The sequence below is a fragment of the Lissotriton vulgaris genome, chromosome 9, assembly GCF_964263255.1.
Source record: "Lissotriton vulgaris chromosome 9, aLisVul1.2, whole genome shotgun sequence".
Lineage (NCBI taxonomy): Eukaryota > Metazoa > Chordata > Amphibia > Caudata > Salamandridae > Lissotriton > Lissotriton vulgaris.
This window is the reverse complement of record NC_141697.1, coordinates 180,648,424-180,661,926: the sequence shown is the minus strand read 5'-3', so window position 1 is coordinate 180,661,926 and position 13,503 is coordinate 180,648,424. Positions and strand designations below refer to the sequence as shown.

The window sequence follows — 13,503 nt, the reverse complement described above, 5'->3', positions numbered from 1 at the left end:
CTGGGAATTTCATTATTTTTTAGGAACCCTTTCTTCGCTGGCTAGTGAATCCTACAAAAGTTGGACTTCACCCAAAGTTTCTGAACCTGCAGAAGGACAGAATAGAACTGGACATGTTGCCGGTCACCTGTTAGAAGACCTGAGTGGACCTGCTCCCACTTATACCAAAAATTCAGAAGGTGAATCCAAGGGTAAGTTGGCTGACCTGTGTAGCAGCTGGGGCACAGCAAGCTGCATGAGGCCCTTTTCCTTGAGTGACCAGCAGCAACTGGAATTAGACTGGACTGACTCTTATTAGTAGACTCTGCTGAAGTGAGTCTTCTCCCCTAGGTGCTGTCCCCGAGGCCCTGGGAGCTGTAGAAAAGCCCATATAAACCTGCTACAGAGAGTCTTGAAAATGGACTTCCCACACCTCCAAAGCTTCAGAGGGGCTTGGGGGTAAAGGTATCCAACTTTGAAAGGACTTCTTTGGATACAGCTTCATAGATTGCTTCGCTGGTGGATTTTGAGCTTGAAATGTAAATGTAAATGTATTTGAGCTTATATAGCGCACAGCTACCCGCAGTGGGTTTCCCGGCGCTTGCTTAGGGAACCCGTCCTGGTATTCCCCTGTGAGATAACCCCGGCAGGGTATCCACAAGGTGAAAGCCAGGCATCCCGCTGCGAGGGGCCGTTGTGGAGATTAAGAAAGCTATTGCCCAGAGTCGCAGAGTGTGAACCCGTGAGTCGAGAAGGCACCGGAGCGAGAATTATCGAGTCCGTGAAATTTTTAGCCCAAGACCCGCTGAGGCGGGTAATTGAAACCTGGTCCAGGGCCGATCTCAGCTTCCGGGTCTGCCGCCTCTAACCCCTGAGCCACACTTCTCCACAAAAAAGACCAAAGTTAAAATTTGGACTGGGCAAATGTGCTAAATGCATCTGCCCAACGAAAGCAGTTTGGTGGATGAGAAATTTGAATTTTCCTTTTCAAAGCTTTTCTTGAGAAATTCAGTGCCTTAAGTGGGACCTTTACCAACTGCTATCCGACTACAAGGACTTTTCCAGATAAAGCCTGCAAACTTTTCCCACTGTAGGATTTAGACATCCATTCCAGAGACTAACGTTGAAGGTAATATCTTTGATTGGGACAACCCGCTTGGTGTATCTGACCTCTCCTCCATCGTTTTTTGTCTAAAATTGCACCCTTGTCCCAGTCAACAGTTAACAGGGACTTCTGATTGGCACTTTATTTTTTCCTGGTGCTTTTTGCCTAAAAAACTGAAATTCACGTTTCTAGTTTCCTTGTTTTGGTGACTTTTTCTTAATAAAATATTTCTTAATTTTTAGAAATTGATTATTATTGTTTGGGATTTTTACATTATTTGCTTCAATACTGCTAAATAATTTACACACTTTTCCTTAAGTTAAGCCAGCCTGTTCTGGGCTGTAGCTACCAAAGGTTCAACCCAGGTTTAATTACTAACTTGTATGTTGGGTCGGAAAAGATCTTGGATTTGTTATTTGCAAAGGACTCACATCATCCCAACTAATAACATATTATTTATATACTTGAAAAATAGCTATCCAAAAATAGATTACTACTTCAATCTGTAAGCGTGAGAAAGACAAGAGAATGGACAAAGGAGAACACAATGAGACCACTCACAAAATAGAGCCTTCATCAGAATTAGGAACCATAGCTAATAGAAACTCCGCCCTCACAAGTGTACGCTACTTGAATTATTACAGACTTTTGCTAATCAGCCTTGAGAGTTAGATTATGGAAAATATAACAGTAGCTCTCCAAGAGGACCATTCAGTCCTGCAAGTCTGTATGACTATTACCAGGTAAGACAATCTTGATATCCAAACCGGTATCATGCTACTAAATGTGACTCAGAGTGAAGTCTAGAAGTCTTGCATGATGTAAGTCTGACAGAAAAAAAGATCAACAGGTCAGAAAAGAATTGGGGCATGAAGAAAGTGAAAATATAAAAAAAATTCTGTGGGTATTTTGCTCTATCATCTTAATAGGAGGCACTTTGGGAAACTCGTCCAAAAACTAAAATGAACATTCACACAATACGAAAGATATGCTAAATTGCTTACATTATACCATTAATCTATTTGTAGATTACTTTAACAAACATGGTTACTCACACTTCATTCCACTCCCAGGTGTCAAAATTAAGGTAATACAGATCATTCAGTCTAGAATCCTGAAAGAAAAACAAACAGTTAATAAAAACAAGCACAAACCGACGGTATAGTTAAATGGTCAAACACTCACTTGGTATCGCCCTCCAAAAACATATCCTCTGTTTCCAACTGCTGCACAGGAATGTGCTGCTCGGGGGGATGGGGATTTACCCTGCAGTGAAGAAATACCAAAATAAACAAAAATTAGGTGTTGTGCAATATTACATTTAGAAACAAAGAGAGCAGACATGTTAAAGGAGAAAGCTGGACCCTGGTCAAAAGCATCGGATTGAGGACCTGGCTTGTCCACTGCAGTGCACTACAGGGATTTGCACAATCTAACCTAACAAGGTTTAAGTATTATCAACATTCCATATGGATTGGCCACCATAACAGTACCATATAGGCTGCTAATAAACGCCTATGCGCCAATTACGTACACACAAGTCTGCCACAATGGCATTGCAACGGACCAGATATCCTGCTGTTGACAGGTCATATCAACTGAGAAGAGAGGCTGTAATTTACAGAGCTTAAATACAAAACTTAGTTTTTTTTATCAATCATAAACACACAATAAAATCCTAGCAAAAGTTATAGTTACATGCTTTAGTCTACCTTAAAGGATTTAAGCCCACGTAGATAACAGACTGGCTCCTTAGAAAGTGGAAGATACAGCAGTGATTCTACAGCTTACTTGTCTCATCTCTTTTCAACAGAGCCACCCACCACCCACTCATGGACACTATTTGAAAGGTCCAATAAACTAATGAGTGCTCCTTTGCTTTGGTGGAAGTTTATAGCTACCAAACCGCATGCGCATTTTCCTTCCTCACGCAGGTGTAGGTATCTGCAAATCATTCTTTTACTGTTCAAATCTCAGAACATCGATCATGTTTGCTTTGACATAAATAGTACCTATAACTATTCTTGGGCAAAGGCGCTTAAGTTTCATCTACCAATCTATTATTACTTGCCACAATGCATACACAGCGGATCAAAATAGGACCATCTTACTTCATGCGAAACGGACAAGGATGGTACAGATGGGATGAAATCAATCTTTCTTCTAGGGGTGGTCCCGGATGGCCAAGATCGCAGTCACTCTTTCCTGAGGTCCTGCTCGGCTCCCGGCCCATGTCTACTAGCGCTGGTGCTAGTTTGCGGCTGGCCTTTGCCGGGCCGTTTTTGAATGCCCCAGAGATGCCGTGGCAGCGGGGAGCCTCAGCAAGCATTGGTGACCCGGGGACAAAGCAACATGGCCGCACACACCACAGGGGCCACAGAGAGGCGGGGGGAGCATCAGTGGCGGCTCCTCCGCTATGGCAAAGGAGCATCGCCCAACTGCTTTTGAGCAGTGCAAAGTAAAGGAAATATAAAATGATAATAACTATGAGTTATTATCATTTTAGGTTTCTTTTGGTTGTGGGCAGGGCTGCTCTGCTTTCGGAACAGGGCAGGGCAGGAGTGGTTCGCCCACTCCTAAGTGCGCAATGACCGTTTGGTCGGCCCTCTCAGGCAGCCCAAAACAGTCATGCTCACTTTCCTTGTTCTCCATGCAGGCTGCATTACAGCCTGCATGGAATACATACCCAGGCCCCCCTTCCCTGGTTGATAGTTGAACCAGGGCACTTAATACCAATCACAACACTGCATTGCAGCGTTGTTATAGTCAGGGGAGCCAGTCTGTTTTTTTCTTGAGTCCCACGAGGAGAGCAGGAGCAGAGACATGAGACCAAACAGCAAGGTAAGCGTATATTTTTATTTTTTATTTTGCATTGTGCAACTCTGCTCCTCCCACCCATCCCCCCGCGAGTCATGCCGGCCACCACTGGGGAGTATAGCTGGCAAGTTTTTATCTTGCTTATGTGCGACATGTCAATGTTTCAGTGACATTTTAATGCTTATGTGTGACACTTCAGTTCTGTCCATGTAATGTGGCACGTTGCAAAAATAACCCACTTCTGTGGAGAATTATGGTCAAGGAGTGTGGAAGTAATTGCAAAGCACTTCAAGTGCTTATTCAATGTAACAAACCCAAGCTATTTACTCAGATAGCAACCCTGAAACGTTAGTGGGTGCACTGGAAGAAGGGATGCAGGACGCCAGAGCAAATGGAGAAATGCACCACACAAGAACAGAACAGAACAGGAAGAAATGAAGAACTATAGTTTAAATCAGAGGAAGGGCGCAACGGTCCAGAGAGCATTTTTTTTTTTTTAAACGAAACGTCTGCTGGATTTTCAACGCTAGGGAAAAAAAGGTGCATCTTTCTATAAGATTGCCAGTGTCTCTGCTCGGACTTATTAAACTGTACATTCTGTTGCCGAGTGACAGACTAAACCTTGCGTGACTGCTTCCTTAAAGCCGTCATCCAACAGGCACATCACGGCTGTGATAGCGCAACGCTGAAGATCTGCACACTTTATTACATGGTCCTCTCTAAAAGGCTGACTGCTTGATTGATGCTTCTTTAGTTATGAGTTCTGTGAAGCACCTCAGCAGTGCCTGAAAGGAGGTGAGGAGGAAGGGAATGGTGTAGCACTTGCAAGTGATCCTGGTGTCTAAGGTAACTATGACCTCTGCTCCAGCCAGGATGGGCTTCGGACTGCAATTCAACAGGTTCCGCACAGCTCGAGTTGCTCGCGCCAACATTAACTGAGCAGAGTGCCTCAAGCCATATCACAGCTAATAATGTATGCGTGACGTTTAATACTAGTGCTGTGATGAGGGGAAAAACAATATTTTGCTTACCCGAACCAACAATGTGTGGTACTTGGCAGGGCTGTGGGAGGCCTGAGTTGGGAGCAGCTTCACTGGTTCGGCCAACGAGTCGGGAGGGGTATCGGCCTTACTTCTTTGGGAAGACAATGTGAGACTGAGGGGTCCACACCACGGCGTTTCTGGAACAATGCATTGTATCCTGGATTGACCCCACCCGACTGCCGCCATGCTTCGTTGTTGAATGAGCCCATAGATCCCTGGCTCAAGTACTCCCCTAGGACCTCCACCACACGCCAAGAACATGAATTATCAGGACAGGGGCATGATTTAGTGGGGGGGGGGGGGGGAGAGAATCAAAGTCCAACTTATGTAACAATCCAGGTGGGCGATAGTGTTCTCATACTACAGCAGGAAGGTTTAGTCTCAACGCAAATCATATGACCATGTCAACTAGAAACTCAGGGCCATGGCACTGCAGTACATGTTCTTCTTCTCAGTGCTCCTGCAGGCTGTCCTGAAGGGCAAATTCAATTTTAGGACACCCCGAATGAGGCCCAGACTTGGCTAACATAAATACAACCCCTGGGCTGCCCCGACAGCCGGGGTCCTGGAGACCCAACACCAAGCACATTGAGTCCAGGCTCAGGAAGCAGTTTTGCAAAGGCTGCTGCAACCGCTGTGCCGGACTCAGAATAGGAAACAACAAGGAACCCATCTGAACCAGAAGGGGGAGCTGCCCACTTGTGGAAAGTGAAAACACCTGAATTGATGGTATAGGACATGATTGGGACCTCCATTTATCTCACAACGATTAGGCGAGCCAGCACCATATTATCCTTCTATGGTCACAGAGGACAAGAGCTTACAGGACAGAAAGTTAATTCTCCGTATCCACCACCACCCATCTTTGAGACAGGGACAGTTACTGGGTGACAGATGCTTCTATTGGTGGTAAGTATAGGGAGGGGTAAGATTGGGGGAAAGGGCTTTGGTTAATGGATTCTGTTGTTTTGATTACAGATACCTTTTTCCAGCCCAGCACAATGCTGCCTAGCCTATGGACTCACTGCTACCTGCACTCACAAAGTGAAGCCTCCTGGTGGTCATTAAGACTTCAGACATACCTTATACGTCCTCTCTGGGCATTGCCCACAACACCACATGACCACACATGATGGCTTTCAGAGCCTTGCCGTGGAACGTCAGCTGCCAGATGGGCCGCATTAAGGGGGCTCAGTGCTATAGCTCTTCTGCAGACACGGCCCTCAGGTCGTGATGCTGCAAGAAACACACCTCATGATAACAAACTGCTCCCTCCTGGCTAGGTATGGGTACTCCAGAGAGTGAAGGGAGGGATGTTGTTGGGGTGGAGGGAGGGTTTGGGGTTAGACGGGGTTTGTTAGTTTCATCTGTTTCATCGACAGCATAAAGAAGAAAATCGAATGTAATTTGTTCCTATATATGCCCTGAGCGAACGCATGCATGTGACACCGTGATCAACATTGCGCTTGTATGTATAAACTGTATGCTGCTACTGCTCTTGAAACTATGCTAATAAACAGATTTAAAAAAAAAAAGGGGTACTCCAGTGTCTATCACTGGGGTTACAACCACAGCTCCAGGGGTGTGGAGATACTACTTGCTTGATAATCCTGGGAGGTGGGTTCTACGACATCATAGGTCCAATGGACTGACTTCGGGCCCAGGGCAGAACCCGGAGAGGGGCCTTTCCAGCTGAGCCTTGGTCTGAAGCTCTGAGATGCCTGGCTGGTCTGGAATCCAGAGACGAACAATAAAAACCATGCAACTGTGACCCACAGATTCCTCTCCCATAGAGACATTTCTGCTACCAGCCACCAAACTCCAATACACATGAAACTCCCAAATCCTAATCTGAGAACTCTTGGACCATGCGTTGGTTGCCCTTCGTGTGGGGTACTCTGGGAGGGAGGGAGAACAGCCGGTTTGGCATCTTAATGCCCGATTCCTAACTGATCAGCCGTTAGTCCAAGCCCTAGAAATTTTTCTCAACACCAACTAGGAGATGGTGGAGGTCCTGGCTATGGGGAGTCCAGTAAGGCCACTATGGTAGGAACGCCTGCTCCCGCATCAGGTGTCAGGCTCACGAGACACAGTCCTGTTGGCACAGTTGGAGACCTCGATCTCGAAACTTGAGACCCAGGGTGGGAGGGGTTTGTAGGAACTTCTGGGCCGTCGCCTGGTGGTGGAGCAGGCTGACCTGCATCATATCTGCCTGGTTGAGGCTGGCAGGTAATGAGAGGCCTCGACTGGCAGGGTATATGAGTGGGGAGACAAGTTGGGCAAGCTTCTACATTTGCTGGTCACGGGGGAGTAGGCATAGAGGGTAGTGGAGGTTGGAGGTGGCTCCATGGCTTCCTCAGCAGGTCCTGTAGTGAATGCCTCCAGTAGACTCTAGAGAACAGAAAAAAAAGTGCACTTCCTTTCTATGGTCTGGCTTGATAGCATAGCGGTCGATAGACAATTACATGAGGATTGCCAGGAGAGGAAAGTTTGCTCCGCCCACATGTTGGGAGGCAGGAGTAAATGTTTTGATTGAGAATAAGTTGTGGGCTTCCACAAAAAAATGCTTGCCCTTCAAACAGTTGTAATTGTTTTGATTATTTATCCAGCTGCCTAAACTTTAAATTTTAGGGGCACACACACGTCATTGTCATGCTATTAAACTTTCTTAGATGACTAAAAAATGTACGGTGTATTTCTATGGCAGCAGCACAGATGGGAGTAGGGTAGTCCTTAGCCAACTAGGATTTGTTGGTCTGGCTTGACAGTGAAACGGAAACCTGGCTTTTAACTTCCACAAACATTCTACTATAGTTCTTTGCTTTCACACAAATACATTTCCATTCCCATGCTATATTCTTGTAATGCTTCACATAGCCATATAACATTCCTTTAAGACCAGACCTAAAGATATTGGTAATACTGGTCTTTCTTGAAGCAAAAAGGTCTACCAATGGGGCGTCACAAAAACAAAACAGGTAATCACTATTGATTAATACTGCTCCTACTTCTAACTGATGGAGAAACCACTTGTTGCTCCAAGTGTCACTGGTCACTTGTTACCTGGCCACACAGTGCATGAATCTATCAATGATTCCATTTGTACAAAATATTACAACATCACTATGAATTTATTTAATAATATCTACAGTACTCGTTTTTATATATCACTACTGAACATACATACATGTTAGCGTTTGTAACAATGTAACAATGTGCTATGCAATAACTATGAACAACACAACTAAAAGGAAATGAAGTGACCTATTTCACAATTAAAGGTGTCGTTTCCAAGCATATATATGTTGCCCAATGCATTTCGGGATCTCTGTCCCTTCTTCAGGAGTCACTGTGGAAAATATAAACAGCGATAAGGGAGGAGAAAATATCACAAGTCAAGTGTATAGTTGACTTCAAATATTTCAGATAAACTTGCAAAAAGGAATCCAGAAAGTATGAATACTTAGATGGAAAAGTCTTGTGCATACTGAAAGTGCTTCCCGTGCCTCAAAGGAGAAAACAATGTGTAATCACCCGAAAATGTTTGGTGACTTAGCAGTGTCATTCAAAGAAAGTCAAAGTGAAGGTAACCAAATATGTTCCAACACTCTCCACGTGCCCCTTAAATTCAATAGAAATTCCCAGTGAGAAAGAATCTTAGGTGAATATCCTGATCAACTGCTGAAATTCAACGTGAATGGAATACAAATCATGTTACCTTCTTCCTAAGAAACGCGACCAACGTGCCTTCTCAAATAATTCTGTGAATAATAACTAGCCATGAAACAGCCATTAGGAAAAAAACTTCTACTAAGTCCTGAATATCATGTCTCTCTGCACACAGCTGCGATGAATGCTGTAATAAATATGTAATACAGCAACATCCGAGGTTTGAACAGTAGCTAACAACAGATCATGAAGAAAGCCACAACAATTCAGAGGTCATTGGCTGGAACATGTTGATCACTGTCTGATACGATTGGATCTAATGTTTTCCGTTACACCTTTTGTTTTTAATCCAAGCACAAGGAAGCCAGAAGAAAGGTCAAGTAGTGAACCTTGTAGCCAGTTTTAATTAACTTTTTCACCTGCACTGCACCCCTCACGACACCCTACAAGCTCACAGTGGGTTTTAGTAATAACCCCTTGTAGCGGAGTGGGAGAAATAAGATGGAGACCAGATCGTGGTATATACGGTTTTATTTTAATAAAGGATTTCTTCTTCTTGGTTAAATGTCTTTCGCGGGAAGAAGCAGCTTGGTCCCTTGTGGCTGTGGTGTGCTTAGGGGTCTGCCTCCGAAACGTATCCCTCCTCTTATTATTATTCTGACCCAGAACCGGACTTCGGGATGTTTCAGCGTTCTTCCTCCGAGGTTGCAGTGTGTGTGAGAACAAAAACAAAAAGGACAAGAATCAGACGTCCGTCTGAGGTCTGGGGGTGTAAGGGACCGGGGGTGTAAGGGACTGGGGTGTGAGAGGAATCACCGGTGCTCTATTCGCGTTTTAGCCTTAAGGGCATGAGCGAAACAGGGTGCAAAAGAGAGGGGGGATTCTAGAGGAGTGAAGAAACTCGGGAAAAAGTGCACACTCTACTAGACTTTCACTACCTCTTTTCAGGCCCGCCCTGCCTCCCAACCCAGCTCGACACCCGTTGTCGTACCTGGGAAAGCCACACTCCTCCGTGAGTGTGGCTGGGCGACTCGTCGGAACGGTGGCCTCCAGGCTTCTCGTCTTCTTCTTTAGGCTCGTGGTTCCCTCGTTCTGCTTCTCCTTCTTCCCTCCGGTCACGGGGACGAAACTCCACTCTTTCTCCTTCGTCGGTGACGTCACACGCCGATTTTTGGATTTCCTCCTTTTTCTCCAATGCTCTGACTGCCACGTCATTCCAGGGCGTTTCTTTAAGAACGGAATACGCCCCCTTAAAGTGACACTCATCTTCCTCCTCCTCTTGTGACCCCCACAGCGGATCTTGATCGTAGCTCCAATCATTCTGCGTGTATCGGAAAGAGGGGAGAGTCGAGGCGTCAGCAACCCACCATTCCAATGAGGGAGCCTTGTGTTCAAGTTTCGGGTACTCCCGGTTACACCCCTCTAATACAAAAAACATCCCTGAGCTCCTTCTTCGCAGCAAGGGGGTTGTAGCCCGCATCATGACTAGGTTTCATGATGCGAGTAGGATTCCCAATGATGAAGCATGCCACCATTTGTGGGTGAGGGAAACCATCCTTAACCCCTTCTGTGCTCCTGTGCTCATGACGAGCAGAGCTAGTCATGACCACGCCCAGTTCTATTATGGCCCAGCACAGCAGAAGATCATCTCAAGCAGCCAAGGTGTTAAAAGGGATTTCCCCTTTTGAGTCAGCCCCTTTTTTGTGTTTATTCTTTCCAGAAGACCTGAGGGCTCTTTGTGTACCGAGTTATTTATTCCAGGGAGCTTACCCTCACTGGTCTGTTAACCTGTTGGCTGCTTCCGCTTTTTTGCGGCAGTGCAGGCGGTAGCGTCGGCCATTGGCAGACGGCAGCACCAGCGAGGTAGTGCTGCCGTCGGCCAATGGCAGTAGTCAACGGGTTAAAATCTCCTCCGGCCCCCTTTTTTTGTATACACAGTGCCAAAGATATTGCCAATTGGGGTATAATTGCACAATTAAGGGAAAGAGATCTTGCACTAGGGACCTGGTTAGCAGGAACCCAGTTCACTTTCTGTCAAAATTGCATTGAATACCAGGTAAAAATTGTGTGTGACCATGTCAAAAAGAGGCACTTTCCTATACAACCCCTCATCCCCCCAAATAAAAGAGAATGAGACTAACCTTTCCCAAGAGAGTCCTCATCATATAAGTGAAAAATACCTGAAAAGGCCATCTGCATTGGCATGATCAGTCCCAGGTCTGTGCTCCACAGTAAAGTCCATTCCCTGTAGGGAGATGGACCACCTCAACAGTTTGGGGTTTTCACCTTTTATTTGCATTAGTCACCCTAGAGGCCTATGGTCAGTTTGGACAAGGAAGTGAGAACCAAACAAGTATGGTCTCAACTTCTTCAGAGACCAAACCACAGCAAAAGCTTCCCTATCAATGGGACTCTAATGCTGATCTCTGGAGAGTAACCTCCTACTAATGAAAGCAACAGGTTGATCATGGCCATCATCATACGTTTGGGATAGGACCGCTCCTATGCCATGTGCAGAGGCATCTGTCTGCACCATGAACTGTTTACAATAATATGGAGCTATCAGAATAGGTTCTGAGCACAGTGCTTCCTTCAGTGTGTCAAAAGCCTTTTGACAGCTCACTGTCCAGTTTTCCTTCTTTGGCATTTTCTTGGAGGTCAATTCTGTAAAGGGTGTCACAATAAAACAATGGAACATTACTGGTGAGGGAGTTTTCGGATCTAAGATTTTCTTCGGCTCCGAAGCTTTCGATTTGTCCTGTTTCGGTTCCGAAGCTTTGTCTTTTGGTGGCTTTGGTGTTGGGGGTTTTTCGGCGTCAAAGGTATCTTTGGTGCCTGCAATGCAATGTGGAGCACTGGCTTGGTTTTAGACTTCGGTGCTGAAGGTGTATGTTCGGTGCAGGAATGGGGCCGACTCGAGCCCGAGTCGGAAGGCTTTTGTTTCGGTTTTATAGCCAGGCCCGAGGGCAGGGCGTCTGAAGTATGTTCACGATGTTGACCTGAGCCCGAGGGTGAAGGGGTTACCAGAACCTTAGGTTTGTGGGCAGGCTGGGTACTCACTGTCCGCTGAGCCGGGGTGATGTTCTGTTAGTCTTCCTCGGAGTCATCGGCTTCGGACACAGAGATATCCTCTTCTGCAGGTTGGAGTTCTGGATGGACATTCGAACCTGCTCCGAAGATGTCTGGAAACGAGCTGCTGCCGAGGGACATTTCGTGTCATCGAGTCCGACGATCACGGAAGTTTTTTTTTCGACCGGAATGATGTACATGCCTCACAGTGCTTTTCCTCGTGCTCGGGGGGAGGCAGAGGTTACACACTTCGTGTAAGTCCGTGTGTGGAAATTTAGCACCACACCTGGGGCATTTTTTTTAAACTGAGTCAGTTCCATCAACAGCAGGAGTGGTTGGCGCATGTAGGTCCAGCGGCCCGCGCCGAAGCTCTTTTGGTCGAAGAATATTTGAAGTTGGAGGATGCGCATCGAAAGGGGAACACGATCGAGAACAATAGTGTCGAGTGGTGAAGGATTGCGCGTTGAAGGGGCTTCGAAGAAGATACCGACCCAGAGCGCAGCAAATCACATCCTAACCCGATGGCAGAAAAAAACAAGCTGGGGATAGAGTAGATGCCCATGCGCATTATCATCGTAAGGAGGAGTCACATATCTCGTGACTACAAAGACTTCTTCGAACAAAACAAACTGCAAACATCCGAGCCTAACACCAGATGGAGATCCATGCATAGTATATGATCTACAGCTCATATGCCTTGAACAAGCTATTTAGAGCCCTAACAAACAGAAGATGAGAACGTAAATTTGATTTGGTAGGTGGATGTTAACATTTTCAATCACCAAATTTAGGGGGTTTGCATACCCAAAATACCGAAGAATTCAGAGAGTACTCCAGATAAAAGAGGCCAGACTATTTAGGGATTCAGATTGTAGGGGGTAACAATGAGCCTTAATAAGAATTAACAGCCCATATGGAACTCAGTCCTACAACTATAGGAATGTTGGAGACTTGCACATATAAACTGGGCTCTGGTGAAATGGAGTTAAGGATTAGAGTGAGGAAGTAAATGAACAGAAAAAGGGAGGAGGAAAATAGGGTAGTGGGTGCTCGTTTAATAGTACTGTAGGCTGCCTGTCATACATTCAATACCAAGATTAAAATATAAACAAAAAAGTACCGTGGTTATGGGCCGCTCCCAAGTAAAGGTGTCCGTGTCCAACATATGCACATGGTTGTTCCATCCTCTTGGAGGTCCTGCATTCTTTAGAAACGAAATATATTATTACTCTAAGAGGCACAAAATTGAATTTAGAAATTATATTAACCCAAGTTTGTTCTTACTCCATAGGAAGTTTCATCAAATTCAAAGTTCCCGATGGAATCTTCTCGAAAGTACCCATAACCACCGAAAAAGATCAACCTAAGCAAACAAAATTAATTCAGAGATTATTATGATCACATTTCTGATTAAAACCATATCAATACCATCATAAATATGAATTAATAACAAGGTAGTAAAGGTAAAATCGGATTTAATGAAGACCCAGATCATTAAATTATTTACACCATTGCAAATCACACATAACTAGAATAAAAACCGAGAAATTAAAAATAAAAAAGTCTCCTTTTTAGTTTGACTATTGCACAGAACCCAGGATTGGTGTGGCTAAATGCAGAAAGGAGCTTCCGACAGTTACTTACAAACTAAAACTGCTGGACATGATGAAATCCTTTCCACTTAACATACAACACACAGCAAGTAGCTTATATTAGTTTTATTTTATTTTTTCATCTCTCCACCAAACATTGTTTTTTTTAAATTTAATTTAACAGCAATGGGCAGATGCATGATAGATTCATCCGATTTTCGCTGGTCTG

At 45.0% G+C, this 13,503-nt stretch overlaps 1 protein-coding gene across 3 annotated transcripts in view; it reads right to left on the bottom strand.

Moving 5' to 3' along the window:
- KLHDC2 (kelch domain containing 2) overlaps positions 1-13,503 on the bottom strand; it is a 130,221-nt gene that overhangs the window by 31,888 nt on the left and 84,830 nt on the right. For all 3 annotated transcript variants that reach the window (XM_086937287.1, XM_086937286.1, XM_086937288.1), the window contains exons 6-9: positions 12,967-13,045; positions 12,803-12,886; positions 2,270-2,350; positions 2,140-2,198 (exon numbers count right to left, since the gene is read on the bottom strand). In XM_086937287.1, the coding sequence (XP_086793413.1) occupies positions 2,140-2,198; positions 2,270-2,350; positions 12,803-12,886; positions 12,967-13,045 (303 nt within the window). The remainder of the gene's footprint in view (positions 1-2,139; positions 2,199-2,269; positions 2,351-12,802; positions 12,887-12,966; positions 13,046-13,503) is intronic.